General features: G+C 30.7%; 1 protein-coding gene across 8 annotated transcripts in view; it reads left to right on the forward strand.

Moving 5' to 3' along the window:
* The window catches only part of LOC130900498 (potassium voltage-gated channel protein Shaker), a 291,646-nt gene that overhangs the window by 217,489 nt on the left and 52,352 nt on the right, over positions 1-21,805 (forward strand). For all 8 annotated transcript variants that reach the window (XR_009060190.1, XR_009060191.1, XM_057811172.1 and 5 more), the window contains 2 exons: positions 10,580-10,706; positions 10,885-11,116. Coding sequence is in view for 6 of the 8 variants with exons in the window: in XM_057811172.1 (XP_057667155.1) it covers positions 10,580-10,706; positions 10,885-11,109 (352 nt within the window). In the remaining 2 variants the exon portion in view is untranslated. Of the gene's footprint in view, positions 1-10,579; positions 10,707-10,884; positions 11,117-21,805 lie in introns of those variants that run through there.

The following is a 21,805-nucleotide window of genomic DNA, read 5'->3' on the forward strand; positions in this document are numbered from 1 at the left end:
AATTTATAAATTCAAACATTAATCTCATTCATCTGTTTAAAATATCATTTTATCGATATTTGCAAACAACTTTACGATACCTAATGAATACTGAATCATATTTTATTTTGAACATTTCACTAATATACCATCACATCTTTTTCTTGATATTTAATCAGTCTTTGTTTAAAATCCTGTAGTACATATCGCCTTATTTTTAACCAGTGTATTTTTCAAACTCTAAAACATGGTCGAAGAAAAATTAAGTTGTGACGTGCTAAGGAATATCTACGTAAATAAGCTTATCATCAAACGATGTAGTCTTAAGTGTATAATGTGTTCACACACATTGTCCACAATTCATATTTTGACGTTCTCGTTGTTTTCAAGTTTTTGTAACATGCAGCTTCATAGACTCAAAATTAGCATTCTATTGTTAGTGACATATTCCTATTAGAGGATACTGGATTGCGAAGAATGCTTAATGTTTTAGACGTTTCTCTGAAAAACTGAGAAAAAAAAATCTTGTCTTTAAACGCCCTATTTTATTTTATTATTTTGACTTGATTTCTATAAAATGGTATTGATATATTATTTGTACATTGTAGATTGTTTGGGGAGTCGTTTTGGATTTTCAGTCACTCTTCACCTATATCTAGAAGATATGTTGTACAAGACTCTACATCTCATTGTTCTGTTTCCAAAATACGTAGACTCCTCCCAAGGGACGCTATTTGTCTAGGGTCTTTGTGTCCCTCTTCCCAAGGTGTTAGTTCTACTTCTTCAAGCCTTTCAATGAAATGGACAGGACAATCGCAAAGTTGTCATCCTTTGTCATGGATATCAGAGAGAATGTGACTATTCTTTTTAGAGAAGTTTTCATCCAAACACTCCTGAGCACATTTATTTATTGCTAACAACTCTAACTGAAAAATAGTAATCTCAATAAGCCCAATCCAGCTCCTTGCGCTAGCTTCGAACCTTCTGAGTATGAGAGAGATACCCATATTAACCCATTATTGTCGTTCGAATGGGATATATCTGTCTATCATACTGGGCATTTGGTATATTAGTTTGCCACCACTTTCTATTTTTATCAGTTTTATAAATCTTAGGTGATCTGTCAGATTTCCTGGCTAACATTTTTCTGTCTGGATTAGCCTCTGGGCACCGTTAAATGCCTCTGATTTTCTCTAGGTGAAGGGGAGGTAGGTTCTGTTCTTGAGCACCAAACAAGCGCTGCGTCTGTGATCTGTTGAGGGTACCATGTATAATTGATTGTTCCAAGTAAGTGTTTTATCCAGGATGACTCCTAGATATTGTAAGTCATTGGAAAATATCAGTTTAGTTCCCTTAAGGATAGGTGTAAGTATATTTGTCTTCTTACTCCTTGTAAATGGGACTAGTTTTGTTTTATTGGGATTTATCTTGCTCTTCACCGCCTCAGTTTTTAATTGTGTTAGGAGTCATTTGCATCCTGACAAATATTATGCCTTTATGCCTTATGCTTGCCCATTTGCCCAATACTACAATACCAGGTCATATTACTAGACACACTATATAATATATATTTATATATTTTACTTGTACTTGAAGTTATATAGAGACTATATGGTAGAATTCTGTGTGACAATATCTGTAGCTATTAAAAATAGAATGAACTCTTTTAAATGTTAGAAGTAGCCAACCGAATCTTCTTTGCAAACAAAAATTTGATTTCACTATATAGATTGCTAGAAACAATTACACACTCCAATTAGATACCAAACAGCACATTTTTGGAATGAATGAAGAAAAATATTGTCATAAAAAATTAGCAAATTATAACGCGTACATATTTCCTCCTTTATTCGTATTTTCAATATATAACGAATGCTTTCCAATTAATATATAATAATATATTATATAATATATATATATAATAATATTATATATATATATATATGTATATATATATATATATATATATATATATATATATATATATATGGAAATAAAAGAACAAAGTTACATCCATCATAACATCTGATTTATTTAACTTCAAAATTTCGACCTTTCGAATTGAAGTAAATTTCATTACTAAATCCTGTTACCTATTTCTGAATTCTTGGCGTTAATTTTAATGGAAGATATTGAATAAAATAATTTAATAGTTAACCCTAATTTGAAGGTCAAAATTAAATTCAATATGTATGAAAATAAAAAAACCGTCATGTCTCCATGGCTCCTCCTACCTTAATGAGCATCATCGCTAAATGTAGATACCAATATTAATTCAAATATACTAATTAATAAATTCTAGCTTGGGCAAGTCTTTGACTAAAAATTTATGTTTCAATTATTTTAAATTTTTATAGCTGTTTTAATCCATAAGTTTATTGACGCCATGCTAAAATGAAACACAATATGTTTTAACTTCATTTGACTCGGCCATTTCCATTTTGAAGAGCTCTTTTCCTTCTTCTAGCTTCAAAAGTTTAATTCTCCAGCTTCCAGTTTGTTGTCTGTTAGATATCTCAACAATATTTTTTATCTAAAATTTGCCAGTTTTATTTCATGTTGATATATATATATATTATATCATATACTTGTTTGTCATTACTTATAATCATTGTCTATATTTTCTTCTCATTTATTTTCATGTTGATGTTCTTAAAATTAATGATTCATGATTCTTGTATACTTCCATCAAAAACAACCGAAAAAGAGCCACACCGACAAGCACTTACGAATATGTAACAAACTATAATCTAAAATCTTGATACTTTGATAGATACTACGAAATATCACAAAAAAAACTTCCAGCAAAAAAATAGGACTTCTTTTTAGCTGCCACAGCTCTCAATTTCGTGTTTGGGAAATAAGTAATATTTCAACTATCTTATTGTAACTTGACAAGTATCCCTATATTTTGTTAATTTTTTTTCATATGAAATTCTAATTATTTTTACACATTTCCATCATTGAAATAAAAAATATAATTATGTCTTTCAGTACAAACCTAATTGTAGTTTCGTTCACAATCGAATCGAATACCATTTATTTAATCTCATCAAGCATCGAAACAAAATTAATCCAAAAATATCATTGTAATTGAAACACTATTTTTCATTAACTAATGCAATATTACACAATTCAGCACGTTATGTAGTTGTTACAGATAGTAAAATTATAGTAGATTTCATTGCATGTATCTCAAATTTTTATTCGACATTTATTCTTTGGCCATCACTATCTAAATTTGATTTATATAGCTAAAATATATCTGCTTATCGACTATGGTTAGTTGAATGGAATGAACTACTGTTCCATATATTATATAATTAAAATAGCACATTTAATGGCAAACAAAAAAATGTGATAACAAAATTATACCCGCATTCAAAAGAATAAAACCAAGTTTAGTACCATGTTGAAATTTTATCAGTAAATTTGGAAATAAATGCAAAAAATTCGAAACTTTGCAATCTGATAGTGGCTTAGATTATTGATATAGAGATTTGAAAAACTTCTTCAAACACGAAAGCATAAAGTGTACACCATTTGAAGTAGGAAAAAAATATGGAATAAATCAGCCAATACTGCTATTCTTATTATAACTGGATAGATAAAAGCCAAACTAGGAAAAGAATAAAGCTGAAAACTCAGAAAATTTGATAATGTTTCCATATATTTTTAAACAATAATGTTAGCTCTCAAACATTTTCAGCTAGGACTCTTCGAAATTTGGAAAATTATTTTTTCGATAACATTTAGTATATACAAAAAACGATCGAAAAGTAATACATTAATTAAACTCTGTTTTGTCTGAAACATGACCAGAGAGAAAATTGAGCATCATTTATAAAAAGACGTATGTAGATCTTGAATATAATTTATTCTCTACTTCAAATGGATTGATTTTTTTAGTAATAATACAGCTAGAGATAATTCGGTATGAATTTGTACACACTATTATTCATAACTCAAAGAGTTTATTCCATAACTCACAAATTATGAATCATTTACAATATCAAATAATTTGAAATTTTCCCCCAACAAACTACTAAAAGTAATATTGAAGAAATAGCAAATACTCAATCTTTACTTTCACTACTTTGTCAAAGAAATTATATTCCATCAATCTTATTTTCAATTATCATTATTTTTAAGCACTTATATAATCTGGTCTAAAACTCGTCTCTCAAACTTTTTCTAAATTTTATGAAGGATACTTTCCCGTAAATATCAGATCAAACGTTCACTTCCCCGAAAAGTCGCGGAATTCCATCACTTCAATAGCGACATTGTTACTTGTTCCATGAAGAAAAAACACTCATATTCTGATTTTTATTGACAAAAGTTGTCATTGTTTGACAAAATTCAATGATCCTATCGGAAACGTCGTCAAAAAGCTGCAGAAGAATTTTTATTTATTGAGGGTGAAATTTTTTAACTGTTTTATCAATTGTGACACTGTGACGTTAAGAGCTTTTCCGTAAAGGTGCCCAAAAGTACTAATAGTGCTGCTTCATCTACATCACGGCTCTTATTTATATATAAATGTATGATTTGAATGACTATTATTATTTGGATTCTTTTCGTTAAATATTGTTGACGGTCTTCAGGTCATCTTTCACATTGCCCATAAATAAGGAATAATTTTAGTTGTTAGTTAAGAGTGCAAATAACATTTAAAATTATCAACTTACAACATTCAATTCATAATAATGTCATTTTGACAACAAATGGTGTCAGCAATGATGCATAGAAAAATATTTTCTCAAAAATCTAAATAATGCTATACGTCTTCATATATGTTATAACAAATTTCCCATTAAAATTTTTCAATCACTTCTTATGCTTATCATGGATATTAGTTAGTATAAGTTGAAAAATTTCAAAAATCTGTCGTACAGTTTCATTAATTTTGGGAACAACAACAATGTTTTTGATGCCTAAAACTTCTTATAATTCTCAGCAGATTTCAAGGAAATTTCTAAAAAAATCATGATTATGTAATTTTCCAAAGTTATATAACATTTAAGAGAGAGATATAAGCCCAGCTCCTTCCCTTCTAATACTTTAGGTATTGTGTACGCACTCGCTATATGTTCGATATAGTTTAGTAGAAAACATTCCTACACACTGTTAAAAATACATACATTCTTATGAAATCAGAACGCGTGGGTAAAAACAAGAACAGCTTTTATCAGGATGAAGTCTTTAAGAGGTACTACTCGAAGAATCGAATCATATTTTTAACACATTGTGTAACCAATACGGAAAAGAGAAGGGAGAGAAAGAAGTACTCAATACTTTTAAGAGTAGAAACCTGAAGTGTGTTTAGCACGTAACATAATGAAATCAGATACGTTCTTTCACAAAAGACTCTCCAATGCAATTTATTGGAAGCAAGAGTAGTGGTCATAAAACACATTGTGTGGTTGAAAAATGCCAGAACGTGATTAATTCAGTCAACAAATTAATTATTCTATATTGCTGTCGACAAAGTTGTTTGAAAATGATTAGCATTCGGTACGAATAGGCATTTTAAAGATAAGAAATATGTGATTGTTTGCTATTGTTCCACCACTTTTATTATTGTAGTCTCAGATATTTTTTTCAAATATAGCTCCGAAATAAAACGGTTTTCATTAAATCACATCACCAGACAATGTTTGATTTTCCTGTTATTCTACATGAATAATCAAAAAATTGGTGGTGCACGATTTGGATTTTTTTCCATCCTATTGTATGCCGCTTGACTAATTAGTAGTTTGTAGTGCACTATTTTTAAACGCAACTCCCCATCCCAATATGATTAATCGCATGCTTCATTTTTGACCTTTACCCTTTAAAGTACATTTCAATGAAAATGTATTGATTGTATTTGTGTGTAGTTATGGTTAAGATTGTGGGTTAAAAAGCCCAACCAAATGAATCCTTTTTAGTATGGAAATCTCTGAGTTTTATTAATGAGAAGGAAATTGGAGAACCAATTCAATATCGATAAGTTCATTAGATTTTTCACGATTGTCATGATTTAATGAATAAAGCAGTTGATATGTTAACCCACGCGCCCAAGAGTAGATTGTTACATATGACATTAAAATTTGTTGAGTATAATTTTTACAAATACATAAATGTGTGAAACTCCAATATAAAATTCGCCATTTTTGCTAAGCTGCTCCTTATTATTGGTAAAAAAAACAATAATAAAACTTATACAGAGTTCATGGGACTTTTCAAAAACTATGATCCTGAATGAGATATTTCCGAATTTCCGAACGTCGCGTTCTGTTTTTGAAAAAAGTTTTGAAACTAAACAATAAAAAGACTTTTAATTCAATTACTTTAGGTTTGTGTGTTCATTTTCAAATGAATTTCCATGTTTGTATCTACACTTTATTTATTGAAGAAAAATAATAAATCAAAACATTTCACGCATACTACACATGATCAGACTTAAAAACGTCATTTAAGAAATAATTTGCGGTTTCATACATCAGAATAATAATATAAATTATACATAATTATGTACAATGATCATTACAAAGATATGCAATGTAAACCTGACATTTGAAATAGATACAAAGTGAATGGCCAAAATATGTAATACATTCATTTAAAATATGTGTATTGAAACATTAAAATAAAATCTTCATTGTTTACCTCAATAAACACATTTTCTTATTACCGATCAGATGACATTTAGCTTCCACTGTCGTCAACATTTATAAATGGAGCTCAACTTGCAAATCAATGACAATGTCTATATTCCACATTTTGGCTTACACCTTCTCCTGGACATGTTGAATACAATCATCAGGATTAATTCTCTGAAAAGCTTCGTGAAAAATATTTTTAACGTCAGAAAATTTAAATGTTTTATTTTCTGTTCCAACATTTTTGCTCCACATCTACCCAGATCAACTTAATGGGATTAAGTTCACAATGGTAGACGGTAATTGTAAAATGGTTTTATTTTGTTTTTTAGACATATCATCAATAATGTTCGAGTTATACTTATTTTTATGCTCTTTGACAATTTCTAATAGCTCTACCATCATTTCATCAAAATTGATATTTTCAGAAGTGAGCCATTATTGAATACAACAAACACAATTCTTTTCAAGCTTCGGTAGAGTTATCGAAAACGAATTTTCGAATGACATCCCGTCCATTTCCTCAAGATAGTCTCCGGTTTCCTACGAATCAAATACCCATAAAGCATCTGACAGACCCATCTTCACTACCAATGTGACAAATTATGAGTCTCTGTCCTTTTCCTAAAATTAAATTTTCCCTATAAACCATGAATGTATACAACCAAACATAAAATTCAAATCAAATTATCTAAGTCAACCCAATAATGAATATTAATCTTCTCAGAAACAAGTTTTAATTTGAATGAAATTTTAGATGACTCACAATATGACTATAAAAATGGAAGAAACTCAATTGATATTTAGAATTAGACAATTGAGTGAGAAATTAAAAATAAAGATAAGGCAATTCAGTTGTGTTTTATAGTTTTGGAGATAGCCTTGGATGAAATAATAAGAGAAGATATAGTGATAAGTAGATGTCAATTAAATTGAACTTTTAAGATTTGATTCCACACATACATACACAGACAGGTGACACTTAATAAAAGCTCGTGAAATAGTTTTTTGAAATATTACCTACCTGAGGGGTTTTTTAATCCGGTGGAAAGTCCATCCAAGAATGCTTGCCTTGAGGATTGTATGGAAGGGTTTACCCAAACCTTATCCTTAGTATGTCCAACGCTTAACCATGTTTCATCCAGGTAGAAAATTTTTCTATTTGCTTAATTCCTTAATTTTTTTCCTTATTTTCGTCTCCACACAAGTATTTATACTTTTTCTAATGATAAACTGATCCTTACTCGTTTTTTGTATTGGTATTCCATTTCTTTTAATAATTTACAAAATGTTTATCTTTTAAAATGCGGCAATCTTTATCTTCGTTACCTACTCTCAGAAACCACTATAGGTAAGTCATTTTGAGGAAAAAATTGTTCACAATTTATTCAGTACACTCTTGAAGAAGATACTCCCGACATATTAGCCGTTTTGGAAATAACGTCATCAACAGTCTTGTCATCATTTTGTTGCATTTCATTTTTATAAATATTCACAAGGATTTGTTTTTCGCCTTAAAATGAAGCTTTTTATTCTTTTCTTACACAGAGTATAGCTAATGTCATTAACTTCAACAGCTGTATCCGTGTCAGAAAATTACACAGCAGGCAAGTACAAACAATCTCACTGCAGTATGATTATACTGTACTACATCTGATCTAGCAGCTTTTGTAGCAATCCGTCACTGGCCCTTCCCACGAACCTTTCCATTTGTGGGATATAATATAATGTTTCGGTTCATTATTTTTCTTCAATAAATAGAAATAGTAATTTTGTGTTTATAGATTTTACAATTATTATTGAATAGTTTTCAATGATTCAGCAATACGCATAGATTTTAGATCATCATAATATTTAATCATACGTGTGGAACGGTCCAATGGAATGAATTCGTTTATAAATAAGTGAGTGCCTGTTGATAAAACGCTTGGACGTCGCTATACATACGTCGCTACCCTGTATATAAAATATACAGGGTAGGTTACGTGACAATGGTAATACCAACTTTTTTATTTTAAATAAAGACCCCTGTTTATCATTAATTTTTTGGATTCTTCAGAAAATTGTTAATATACTATGTACAATGTCCCATTCCTATTTTCAACTGTTTCAGAAATATTATCAGATCAGATTTATTGAAAAGAGAAAATTATTTTTCACATTCTACAAATGATACGGGTGCAAATGGTACAAACAACAAAATAGAAAAGCACTTTCAGGATTTTGGTTATGAAAGACATAAAAAAACGTAGCTACCAATGCAGCAGGGAGTGATGATATGAAATTGGTTATTATGCTTGAGTTTCAAGAAAACCCACATAGTTCAGATCGAAAAGCCCCATTATTCAACGATAGCAGCACATCAATTTTTATAATATTACAGAAATATAAAATGCATCCCTATAAAATAATATCAATTCAACTTATACAAGACGTATTGTTGTGAACAAATTCTGTCAATGTTAGATAAAGGTGTTGAATACAAAACTGAGATGTTTCGGTAATGTTAGTTGGAAGTCACAGCAGAGCATCTACTCTGCGAATGAGTACCTTGAAGGAGTAGAACACTGGGGAAGTATGTCACAAAAACCCCAAAAACTAACTTTTTTTGGGAGGACTCTATGTTTTTTGGAAGCAGAACTATAAGATGTATAGTCTTGTACAAAATATCTTCTAAGTATAGGTTCATAGTGGCTGTAAGCCAAAACGACACCCCAAAACAATCTACAATCTACGTTAGTTATTTTTATATCAGATTAGCATGTTGCCAAGACATTTGCGGTGAGCATTTTGAACATCTCATAAATTGACATTAATGGTTTTTTGACATTATTAGGAAATAAATAGAATTAGTTTTCAGTGTAATTCACCGAATTTTAGAAATAAAATAATTTTCTAATTTTGATGTTAATTTTTTAAGATTTCAAGAGTCTGGAAACACTCAATGTTTTCGAAACAGTTGAAGATAGGTATAAGACTGTACATGAACTATATGTATCATATACTGATGACATAAAATACTTTGGAAATAAGAAAGCTGATATGGGCCACAGTCACATGTAATGTGTAATTTTTTCTCTTTGAAAAAAATGTGCATTGAAAAATACAATTTGAAGTGCCAAGGCGTTATTCTCAACGCACTCCCATTTATTTATTAACTAATTTATTCCATTCAGTTTTTACGCACCGTAGATAAAAATATATATAACTCGTCAGCTAATCACATCATAGTTTCGAAAAGCTCTCATGTTATCAATAACCTTAGCTGTTGATATCGAAGACGCAAGCGAAGCGTTTGATGCCAGGAGCTTAACAGAATTTTTCCGCCATTATTAGTGATTATTTCAGCCTTCCTTGTTAGTAGGGTGCGGAGTGAATAAAATGTTATGCAAATTGGAGATAATTATGACTGGTGGTGGTGGGTGGAATAGTATAGAATGGTCTCTTTGTTTACTTGATAGGAAAAACGATTATAATCGATTTTCTGGCGTTTTTAAAAAATATATTCAGTAAATTGTAATTGACTTGACTAGGATTTATTTTCAATACATATTTCAGTTTCTGCAATTTTATCATCATTAATTTTCCGTAAGTAATTGTTTTGCCAACTTATTCAACTTGAAAAGAAACTGTCGAACTAGCAATTTTGTTATTCACATTTTTCCGTATACTATAAATAATTATAGAAATATTCGATATCAGAATGACGTTTCATATGGTATACTCACCGAATGGTTATATCGTGCTGCTGCATATTGAAAGCACATTATCACTTGACTCAAACACGAAATATTGTGAGTGCAATTGAATTCGATTGTTTGTTGAATTGGCATGTAGATTCAACATACCTAACAAATCATTTTACATCAATAAGTATTAATTTGGTTGGGCTCGTCTTGATATTTCGAGTCAGCAATCAATAATTTTATTGAAATCTTGAAATCTGTTCACAGGCCAGTTGGAGTCTGGGGGAAGATCGTGGGATCACTTTGTGCGATTGCTGGTGTTCTAACCATTGCATTGCCAGTGCCTGTTATAGTGTCAAATTTCAATTACTTCTATCATCGTGAAACGGATCAAGTTAGTTATTCATATTATTATTTTTTAAAATACATTAATAATAAATCCAATCTGTAATAAGATAATTTGTTCATGTTTCACTCTTAAATATAAATATGGCTGTGTATTATTACAAAACAAGCATGACGTACTTAATGTTCGCTTAATTTACAATACATATAATTTTGTGGCTTATTAGGAGGAAATGCAGTCGCAGAACTTCAATCATGTGACGAGCTGCCCATACTTGCCAGGCACTCTGGGACAGCATATGAAGAAAAGTTCGTTAAGTGAGTCTTCGAGTGACTTGGTCGAACTAGAAGAGGGACTGATGGTGACACGTGATCAACTGTCCCAAAAACAGAACTGCAATCCGCGTCACAACAACAACATCAACGCCATGAGCATCGAGACTGATGTTTGACTACGAGGTAAGTTTCACAAATTGAAATAATAACAATATATAATGAAAATAAAAGATTGGGTAAAGCATTTGGATTTGGGTTTCGAAAGCAATTTATCTCTAATCGATAAATTTCATGCAAGGTACAAAGTCATGAGCTCATCAGTATTAAATTTATGAAGCTCCACTACTTGAAAAAGTACTCTTTCCTGAATGGTTGGAGCAAGATTTGGAAATTATTTAATCAAATGTTTTGGATAATATATGTATCTGTTCTGTTGGTTTAATTAACCAAAGAATTTTATAAAGGTTCTGACATTATATCTGATAATAGATTACAGAAAAATGAAATTTTTTTTAGGATATTGTGGGATAGGAGAAAGAAGAACAAAGAACAAAATTTCCACAGATTTTTAGCAGATAAATGCTTTTTCTGAAAAAAAGTGATAAAAAGTGAAAAAAAATGATGGGATGTAAAGAGAAGATAATATAATGAAAGTGGAATCAAAAATAATTTCTGGGGATCTAAGGTCGGGAAGGGGAAGAGGGTGCATTTTTAATGGTAAAAAACGATTTATTTTGATTCCAGACTACAAATAGCAGAGTTGTAGGTAAAAAAAAGCTCTACAAGTATTTTAAAAAATTTTAAAAACAAATAACATCAAAATTTATATGAAAAATTGAAACAACCAAGCTTTTCGTTTTTTATTTTCATCTATTATAGAAAACATATATTTCCACAGAATTTTGTGAAATTCACCTTTTTAATTGATTTTATATATTTATTTTTTCTTCTTATTTTGACGTAATATCGAAAAATCACCCTAATTTTTAATTCCTCCGTCCAAATATGAGGTTTGTTTTGAAAAAATGGCAACATTTTTGTTCGTCAAAATCACTTATATCTGATGGTAAAAAATATAACCAAAACCATCATAAATTTTCTCAGAAAAGGCAAACAAAAAAAAACTCGCAATCAAACATTTTTTTCAATCATTATGTACAAATTTTAAATATTTATTATAATTTTTCACTATAGTTTCTCATGTTTATCAATAATATGGAATCTCACGTTTTTCGGGTGATTATAGTGTAAAATTTTAATAAACAAATAAAAATTGTACAAATGCTTAAAATAAATCGCCGACGCGAATTTTTTTTCTTGCTTTTTGCCTTTTCTGAATAAATTTACCATGGTAATTTTTTTTCACTATCAGAAAATAGAGATTTTATGGACTTTTTAAAAAAAGATAGTATTTTAACGGATTGATAATTAGGGTGCTTTTTCGATATTAAGTGAAAATAATGTTAAAAATAAATATTTCGGAACAAATAATTGATAGTGTATTCGAAACATGGAAAGGTGAGTTTTCATAAAATTTCGTAAGAAAAGAATGGATTTTGTGAAAGAAAACTTAAAAACCAAAAACTCGGTTATTTCAATTTTTGTGTGGATAAAAAAGTTGTAGACCTTTTAATTATCTACAATTCTGTTATTTGACTACAATAGAACTTGTAGTTTTGCCGGAAATCGAAATAAACCGTTTTCACCATTAAAAACTCACCCTCTGCCCCCTCTTAACCACAGGTCACCCGTAAATTTTTTCCTCTCAGTTTTACTATAGTCTCTTTCTTTTGCGATATGTTTCATCCTACTATAATTTTTTTTATTTCCAAAATCATCGACCTTGGTCTAAGGTTAACGTAAAACACTTTTGTTTCAGATGTATTTCTTATACTCGTATTTCAGTATTCTCTACAAATTGTGGTATAAATTACAAGATGTTAAATGAGTAAATATTGAGAATATATTTATTAATTATAACACACTCTTAAAAATTATTGTAATCTTTTATTTTAATATGACATACATTCTAATTGCCTAGAGAGTATATTCCACCAATTTCAAATTTGTATCTTATTTGGTAGATATAAGGAAATAACTCAATACAGTCTGCTAAGACCCAATGTGTATTAACTTAAGATGTTCTGATTTGACAAGCAATTTCATAAAGCAGTTTCAGCACACAATATTATCGGGTGTTTTTATATACACATAATGCCAAAGTCATCTAAAAATGGATTTAAATTAAAAAGTTTGCCATTCTTTTTGACTCATTTTGATTTGAGTAACAATTAATAATCTTCAGGAAAAGTGTAATTGAGAAATTCGAACTATCGTTTCAAACGTGATATGCAATATACATTTTTTCTGTAGTACGCTATCAGCAGTTGCGATTCAACCTTAAAATTTGAGCAATTACTCTTTGAAACCGGCTTAAATGTGAAAAACGTGAAAAATGAAACCGCTCAACTCGGACCATGCCACCATTAACTCAAACCATTGATATTTTTTGGGTTTACACCTATACTAATTAAATCTACTGGATTCTCGTTTATGGAAAGGTGATGCCAAGACGATGCATTTGAAGTTTCTGTATTTTTGCAACACGGTTTTAATGAATTGGTTGAAATTATGGTCATTCTTTACGTTAGGGAGGCGCTACTATCGCATGAGTGTAAATTTTAAATAAATCGCTGGAAATTTAAGAATAAGGGCAGAGAAAGAAAGAAGTCATAAATGACACTCACTTTCTTACAAATTCACAATAATTAATTAACATTCAGCGTTATCTCACATTAGTTTTCTAGGTTATATTTAAAAAATTATTTTGTACTACATGAATAGTTTAGATTTTGTATACCAATATTTAATTGACTCTAGTCATTTAAAATATAAAATTTTCTAACACTGCATACTTCACTCTATCTAAAATTACTAAGTTCATATGATATCTCGTCTTTTCTTTGTTCTTCGTTTCAATAACGCGCGAACGGAGACCTTGAAGATCAAATATGCACGAAATACATGATAACCTAGTTCGTTTTGTCATACCTATACTATTGTTGGTAGATATATTTATCTTTGCAATACCAAACCAAACCCAACATTTTCATGTTACTTTCATCGTTAAATGACAATTTTTTAGTTTAAGCACTGCAAGCAGAGTTTTGTAGAAAATTCAATTCTTCAGGTTTATTGGTACGCCACTTTCTTAACGAAAACGATCTAGAAGCTATAATATTTGAGATCTCCAGGTAACCTTCACGTGGTATTTCTAGATCGTCAAAAAATCATGTTTTATAATTTCATAAACTGAAGATTTTTTGCTTGCGCACTCGTTGGCCAGCTCAAATGAACATCTTATGGCTGAAAGAGGTGAACTAGTCATTCCAAAAGTGAACGTATTTAATTCATACACTGCAAGATCGTCTCTAGTAGAATCCCGCCAGATGAATCGTTATAAGCTGCATTGCTCATCACGAACCTCCACCTTGCGATACATTTTTTTTGAGGAAACTGCATATGTATTCTTCCGGAACCGTAATAAAATAGCAAATAAATCATCCTTCATTTGAATGTCATTTAATAAAATCCCAGTGGAAGTATGTGCCGACGCGTAAAAAACCAATTCGTAGTTTCACTGCTTTCACGTAGGATCCCATGATTCCAACGAAATCTGCCTGGTTTGGATCAAAACTCTATAGCTATCAATATCGTGTTAAGTATAAAGATCATGAAATGATTTTTCATGAACTCATTTCCTAGAGGAAAAAATATTTTTTTCACTCGCTCAAAAGACTCATCAAATTTTCAACTGACCTTTTAAAAGGAAATGAAACTTGAAACCGGCTGTCGCTTAATTTTTTGGTATGTTCGACAAAATTTTTCGCATTGGATTTCCTCAGAAGATCATTGACCCTTTTTTCAGGAACGCTCCCAATTTCAAAAAATATAGTTAATTGCATATGAACATCATAATTTGATATCGTTTGAGTAAAACTATAGAAGGTTCTATCAAACTGTTTAGATGCGTTCAACTTTTCTGCAACACTTCAGTTTCTCGTAAAACTCCAGTTTCTTTTCTGTAAAACTACCTTAATCAAGCCTAGACTAATTTGCTTATGGCACAATAAATTCCACAAAATATCTGCGCCAATAAGTGCGTCTACAAGTCCTGGTTTATAAAGTAACTCATCTGCTACTTTTATCTTACGAGGGTATACGTGAACTCTAGGATTAATGGGAGTACAGGGCAAATTTAACGTAATTTCTGGAATTCATAAGTAGTTCAATTTTATTTTCAAGTTATTATATCGAAATGATAAGTTGATTTGACATTGATATTTTAACTTTGAGACCACGTTATTTATGACAGCCACAGCAAAGCTGATTTCTTGTTTTGGAAGCACCACTTTTTCGCACAACGATTTTGTCACATACGAAGTCTGCGACCCCGAATCTAATAATGGGTGCACCATCACAAGAATAACCTTGTATTTGCAATCTTTATCATCGCAGTTGGGAACAAAGTTGAAATCGCACGTGAAAATTGAGTTTTTACAAGTGATCGTATTGTCCGAAGTGTTGCTTATTGTAGATTTTTGCAGGAATTATTATTTGCGCCAGGGTCAGAATCAGTGTGAGGCTGTGTATTATGCTTCCGCGAATCACAACTTTTACATTTACCATATAACCGACCACTTCGTATGCAATGTCCGCATACGCCACTGGTAGCAGTGGAAGAAAGACGTGATTCTTTCGGTCTTTGTGAAAAGTAAAAAATTAAGTGATTCAAACACCAACAGATCATCAAGTAATATAAAAATTAACTAATATACCAATCAAACTCAGTAAATAATAATTAAAATTCAAAATACTAAATCGTCTATCAACTATCAAACGGAAACAAAAACGTCAAAACAGAAAAACTGAATGATAGTAGATACTCGTAAGTCTGTAAAAATAGAACCATAGGCGTCACATATTGCACAATGGGTAATTTGAAATCAACAAATAATAGTTAGGTAATTATTAACGGGATCAGTAATAAAAATACAAACCCTTTTTCAATATTCGCAGTGAGTTTAGCCAGTCTGAGTATTGGTCGCGGGTTGAACAGAGTAGATTCGCAGCATTAAAACTACAAGCAGCACGTTGGACTTGCTAGATGAGTAGGAGAAGACAAAAGCCGGAACACGATATGAGAAAGGTGCGGAAAGAAACAAAAATAAAAAATTGAAGAAATTGAAAAGATATTGGAAAAACTTGACATGGACTACTAATGAAAAGTGATATGGAAGACATGAAAAAACGAAATTCAGGATGTCAAGTAGGAACAAAATGAAACAAATAAACGAAATACTTCAGTTAAGAGCGAAACAAAAAAATTTCTCAAAATAAATATTCAAATTGAAAGAGGAGAATGTTAGATTAATGGAAGGAAACATATAAAACCAGAAAATGCAAAAATCAAGGAAGAACACGAGAATATATATTATTGAAGACTTAATGAAGAAGGATATACTGAAAAAAGAAATTAAAAATACACAAAAGTTGGATACAACAAAATAATGGTGAACGGATAGGAGTGGAAGTGGAACAAAAGAGAAAAATAACCAAATAAATAACTTAGCACCGAGAAGTATGAAAATTGTATATGTAACGTTGGAACAATGCTAAGAATAAATAATAGGAAATAGGCAATAGGTTGGCTTGGAATTAAGGAAGTATGAAATATATATCGCGGCAGTACATGAAACAAGATTGAAAGAACATGGGACCATAGAAAATAAAAATTTTATCATCCGATACTCAGGTGATGGAATGCAAAGTCAATATGGAGTAGGCTTCATGGTCTTATTAAAACACAAAGTACTGAAATTAAGATGTATGAGTATAAATGACACGCTGGGAATACAAGAACGATAATAGAGAATTTTATGAAAACGTGAAAGGAATGGAGACTATTCCAAAGCAATAATCATTTGGGTGGAACAAATGACTAAGATGGATAAAAACGAACAGAATTGAAAACAGTAAACAATACGAATTGGTTAGAAAGGAAAGTAATAAGCTGATAAGTAAAAGTGAACGGGAGATGGATAATATTTATAGATAAGTAGAAAAAGAAAGAAAGAAAACTAATAAAATATGTAAAGGAAAAAGAAATAACAATAGAAGTAAAGGAAATCATAAATAAAATGAGAAAGGAAAAGCACCTGGTAAAGATGAAGTGAGCATAGAGTTGATAAAGTATGGAGGAACCAAACTTCAAGAAAAAATATATATAATTAGGAAAATATGTTTTGAGGAAATAAATAAGAAATCGGAAAAAATATCACATTCACAAGAAAAGTTAACAGCACTAGTGCAGTAACTCTAGGGGGACTACCCTATTTAACTTTGCATATAAGATTCTACTAACAGTAATCCAAAAAGAACTAGAAGGTATTAAGAAATAGTGGGACAATATCAATATGTCTTCACACTTGGTAGGTCGAAAAAAGGCCTTTGGTTCAATAAAAAAAACCTTTATTGACAGCACTAAAAGAACATGGTATAAAAGCAAGATTTATCAAGGTGAATATCAGCGACACAAGGGCCAACAGACTAGCACCTAAAGGAGAATCTGATGGGTTTTTTGAAAATTCATAGGGGAATTTAAGGTCAAGTATATAGTATTGGTAACCAAAATAAAATCTATAATGAAGGCAATGTTAAACAAGATAGTTAAAATGGGAAAACGGATGGGTTTGAGAATCAATGAAAACAAAACAAAAAATAATGAGATTTGGAAAGCAATGTCAATAGGGAAAGGTGAAAGTTGCCGAGTATGAATTTATGGAAGCTTAATAAGTACATCGGCATTATGATCAGTAATAGAGGAGACAGGAGTACTTAGATTCAACAATAAATGATACATTGTATTAAAAATTTTAGCCTTGTATTTTTTGTGGGTGGTCAGCCCAAATTTTACCCCATTTAATTACAGCTCTTCCACATATTTCTTTATATTTTCATTAGATATCAAAGTATCGCTCTGTAATGAACATTTCAGCAACGCGAACTCCTGGCTGGTCAGAAATTCATTTGCTTGAGCACTGAAATGAGAGTTTGCACCGCAATATTGGAATGATTTTTTGAGGTTTTTCGAATATCTACAATAACTACTGGCCACTGAATGGTTATGTACCATTCGTAGTTGTCTTTATTGAAACTTACATTCTTCAACCATTTGTTTCGATGTACTTCGGCCTTCAAAAAACTTTCATTAGATTAGATAGGCATATTTATCATATGAATACATTCGTGATTATTCACCCGCGCATATTTTATATAATAATCGTGTCGTATCTTGTTGATGTTGTTCATACTAATGCAATGTTTTCAAGCACAACGACAGTTTTTGGACGCCCCTCACGGATTTCATCTCTAGTAAACCTTTCTAAAGGTTGTTGGCTAAATAATATATCAAATTATTGGTTTGATTTTTAGTAACCATTTAAGTTAAACGAAAAGTTAAAAATAAAAATTTCTTCGAGAAAAAAATGGAACGAAAAATTCATCAAGAATGATAATGAGATCTTAATCTCCAAAAATGGTTAGGTTATATATAAAAACTACAAAATAAAAAGAGATAATGAGTTTTCACTCAACATTTTGAAAGCATACTAATACACATACTCACACGCTATCTATTGCTTGAATTGTGATAAATATATATGAATGACGTTAGGTATTGTAATAAGTTTCTGATAAAAATTTTCATCAGAACGGTCTAATTGCTACAGCTAATTTCCAAAAGATTGCATTTAAAACGTGGGACAGGACAACGTCTGTCGGGTCCACTAGTAAATGATAATAATCGTTATCAAATGCGAAATTTATAATTAAAGTTATGTTTTAGCAATGAAAAATTTACAGCCGAAATGTCAGTGATAGTCAGAAACAGTTAGTCACCAAAGTCGAAAATAAAAATAGCAGCCCCCTCTATATACCATTAGGAGAATTGGACATGGCCAATTTCGTGCACTAGATGCTTCCTGTTCATATTTGGTGAATGCATATATGTAATACTTCTATATGGACATGGAAAATGGAAAGGAATGTCCCACTATTAAAGTGCTGACAATATACTATTTTCTCTTTCGTTCCAGATACCTTGTTCAGGTTGCGAATACTTGAGAATGCGCAGAACCGAGGTGGAACCTCGGAGGATAGAGAAAGCGTTATCATTCTGTCTTCCTTAGACGGAACCGTTTCCACTTTAGAAACTGTATATAGAAGTATTACATATATGGGTAAATGTAATGTACTGAACGTTGAGATGAATGTGAATAACGTGACTTGTATGAAGTAATTGTTATATTAAATGTAAAAATATATGCCCTTGAAAAGTATTCATTCACATGAAATATTACTGACGCAATTTGATTACACGGTGAATTTAAAAGAGTATAAGAAATTCGTAATCGCCAATCGTACAATGAATCAATTGATTATATTATTATATAATAAAGACTTCATTCAATTAATACAATGATGAACGGATGATGAATAAATGAATATTTTTTGTTTATTTATAATTATACTTAATTATTAAGTATGCCACCTATTAATGACACCGTAAAAACAAAGCCTACATAGAGGCGATCTGATCTTAGTAGCTGTTGATGCATATGACTATCTTCTTTCGTGACGATAGATTAAGTTGTCATTTTTTTTATTTCATAAACTTGATTTTATATTGAGCAGGTGATTTATATTATAACTACTTTCGAGTGTAATTGCACAAACGCAACGCATCTTATTTTGCCACAAATAACTGTTAAAATCCGCGGAATGAATCAGATGAACAAACAAATTGATAGAATGACATATTCATGGGGCAAAAACATAAATATTTTATGTGCATTGAACGTTTTAATTTTGAAGTATCAATTGTTAAAGTTTGAACAAATATATTACATTTAATTTGGAGAAAATTCGATTTCGATTTTGTTAAACTTAGATGTTTGAGTAAAAAAGTGTCGATTTTCGTTACAAAATATTAAAAATGAGATAGGTAAATACTATTGTCCTAAATGTTGTAGTTTCCCTTTTAATTTCATCAATGCCTAATAACTAGCAAAAGTTATCAACCTACTAACATAAAAAATTAAGTTTTATAAAATATTTTATATAAAAAAGAACATGTCCATAACCACATTTTGACGATTTCATTTTGCAGTTTGCATCTCGTTCAGTACTACAACTAACGTATTACAATCCAGTATTAAAAAGTACGCATACTATTTGTAAATTTACTGTTTCGCTGCATAGAGTGCACGCTTTCTTATTATTTTTAGCACTACTCAAAATGGACAGTTAATGGAACTTGACCCATAACTCATGCCGTCAACTCAATTTAAATTTAGAAATTGTAAATAAATTTTAGGAGTTATAGAGAAACAATTTTCTATATTGGACAAAAATAATCAGGTTGTCAAAGATTTAATTCCAACGCAGTATAATCTTCGCGTTTATCAACTTGAAAACGAATTCGACATTAAATAAAACCAAAACTAGGATTAGTTCTTAGTTCATGGATATGATCATACCATATAAAAATTTTATTTATTATTTTCACATGTCATTTCTTGAAATATAAAGAAACATATTTGTGAATATAATTGTTAAAGTTATTATACACACTGTTACTACTACCACTATACTCTAGTACTATGGTCAAAATCCTAAGCTGAGACAAAGATTTGTTTTGAATCTGCTCAACATCTAGCTTAACTCAAGGCCTACTTTCATTAACCGTATACAATCCAATTATGTGTCCTCACAGCAAGCGTGTAGTCTACGAAAGGTAGTTATATTTTGCACTCAAGAATTGAGTGTTGCTAGTTATGTTATTGGATATTATGTTATTATTGAATGTAAATTATATGGCAATGTTTTATTTCTCCTATGTTCAAACTATATAAATAAAGACACTCCACTCTCTTATCTAAGTTGCTTGTTTACATTTTGGTTCTGCATTCTGCAGCCATTTTGTTCATTTGACTGTATTCATCAATATTCTTGAGTCCAGTCTAGTTTTTGGGTACGTTTCTCATATCACATTATTTATTATTATTTTGTTTGTATACATTTTATTATAAAGTGAGGTAATGTCACGTAATTTGTGACATCAGAAGACCGTCTGACAGCTAGATTGTCCTATTCTGTGTGGAAGAATCCTTGTGCTCAACCACCATCTGTCCCTAGACTCAAGTCTGTTAAGTTTGGTTTTGTATATGTCACAGGTATTTTATCAAAGTCGTGACATTCCAATTTTAGTAGTGTTATTATAATTCAGTAGGTTGTTATTCGATAATTTCACTAGTCGTTAGGTTATATGTAGTTCTCTCTGATTGCTTCGTTTCAAATGTCAATTTTGCAATCCTAACTTTATCTAACCTTACCTTGAAGAATTAAAACGTTCGACGTCTCCTTCTGCACACCTTCACTCATAAAATACCTTGATTTACTATAATTTCATCATGTTCCTGTCATATTACAATGACATAAAATGAGGCTATTAAATTATATGACATGGAGTCGATTAGCAGTCTACTGTTTAATAATAAAGTCACTAGGAAATTGTAATGTCTTTGACAATATACCTGCGGCATATACACAGATTAGAATAGTTATTTTCCTAACAAGTGCGGAAAGTGATACTTTCCCGCACGCGACTGCAGTTGTCCCGAATGACGCGGAGCGGAGTTCGGGCAAGCGGTCAAGTGCGGGAAAGACACTTTACGCATGTGTTAGGAACTTTATTTTTTCTACGACCGTATATACAAAAAAGTATACCAACCCATTTTTCAAAAATTATTT

The sequence above is a fragment of the Diorhabda carinulata genome, chromosome X, assembly GCF_026250575.1.
Source record: "Diorhabda carinulata isolate Delta chromosome X, icDioCari1.1, whole genome shotgun sequence".
Taxonomy (NCBI): domain Eukaryota; kingdom Metazoa; phylum Arthropoda; class Insecta; order Coleoptera; family Chrysomelidae; genus Diorhabda; species Diorhabda carinulata.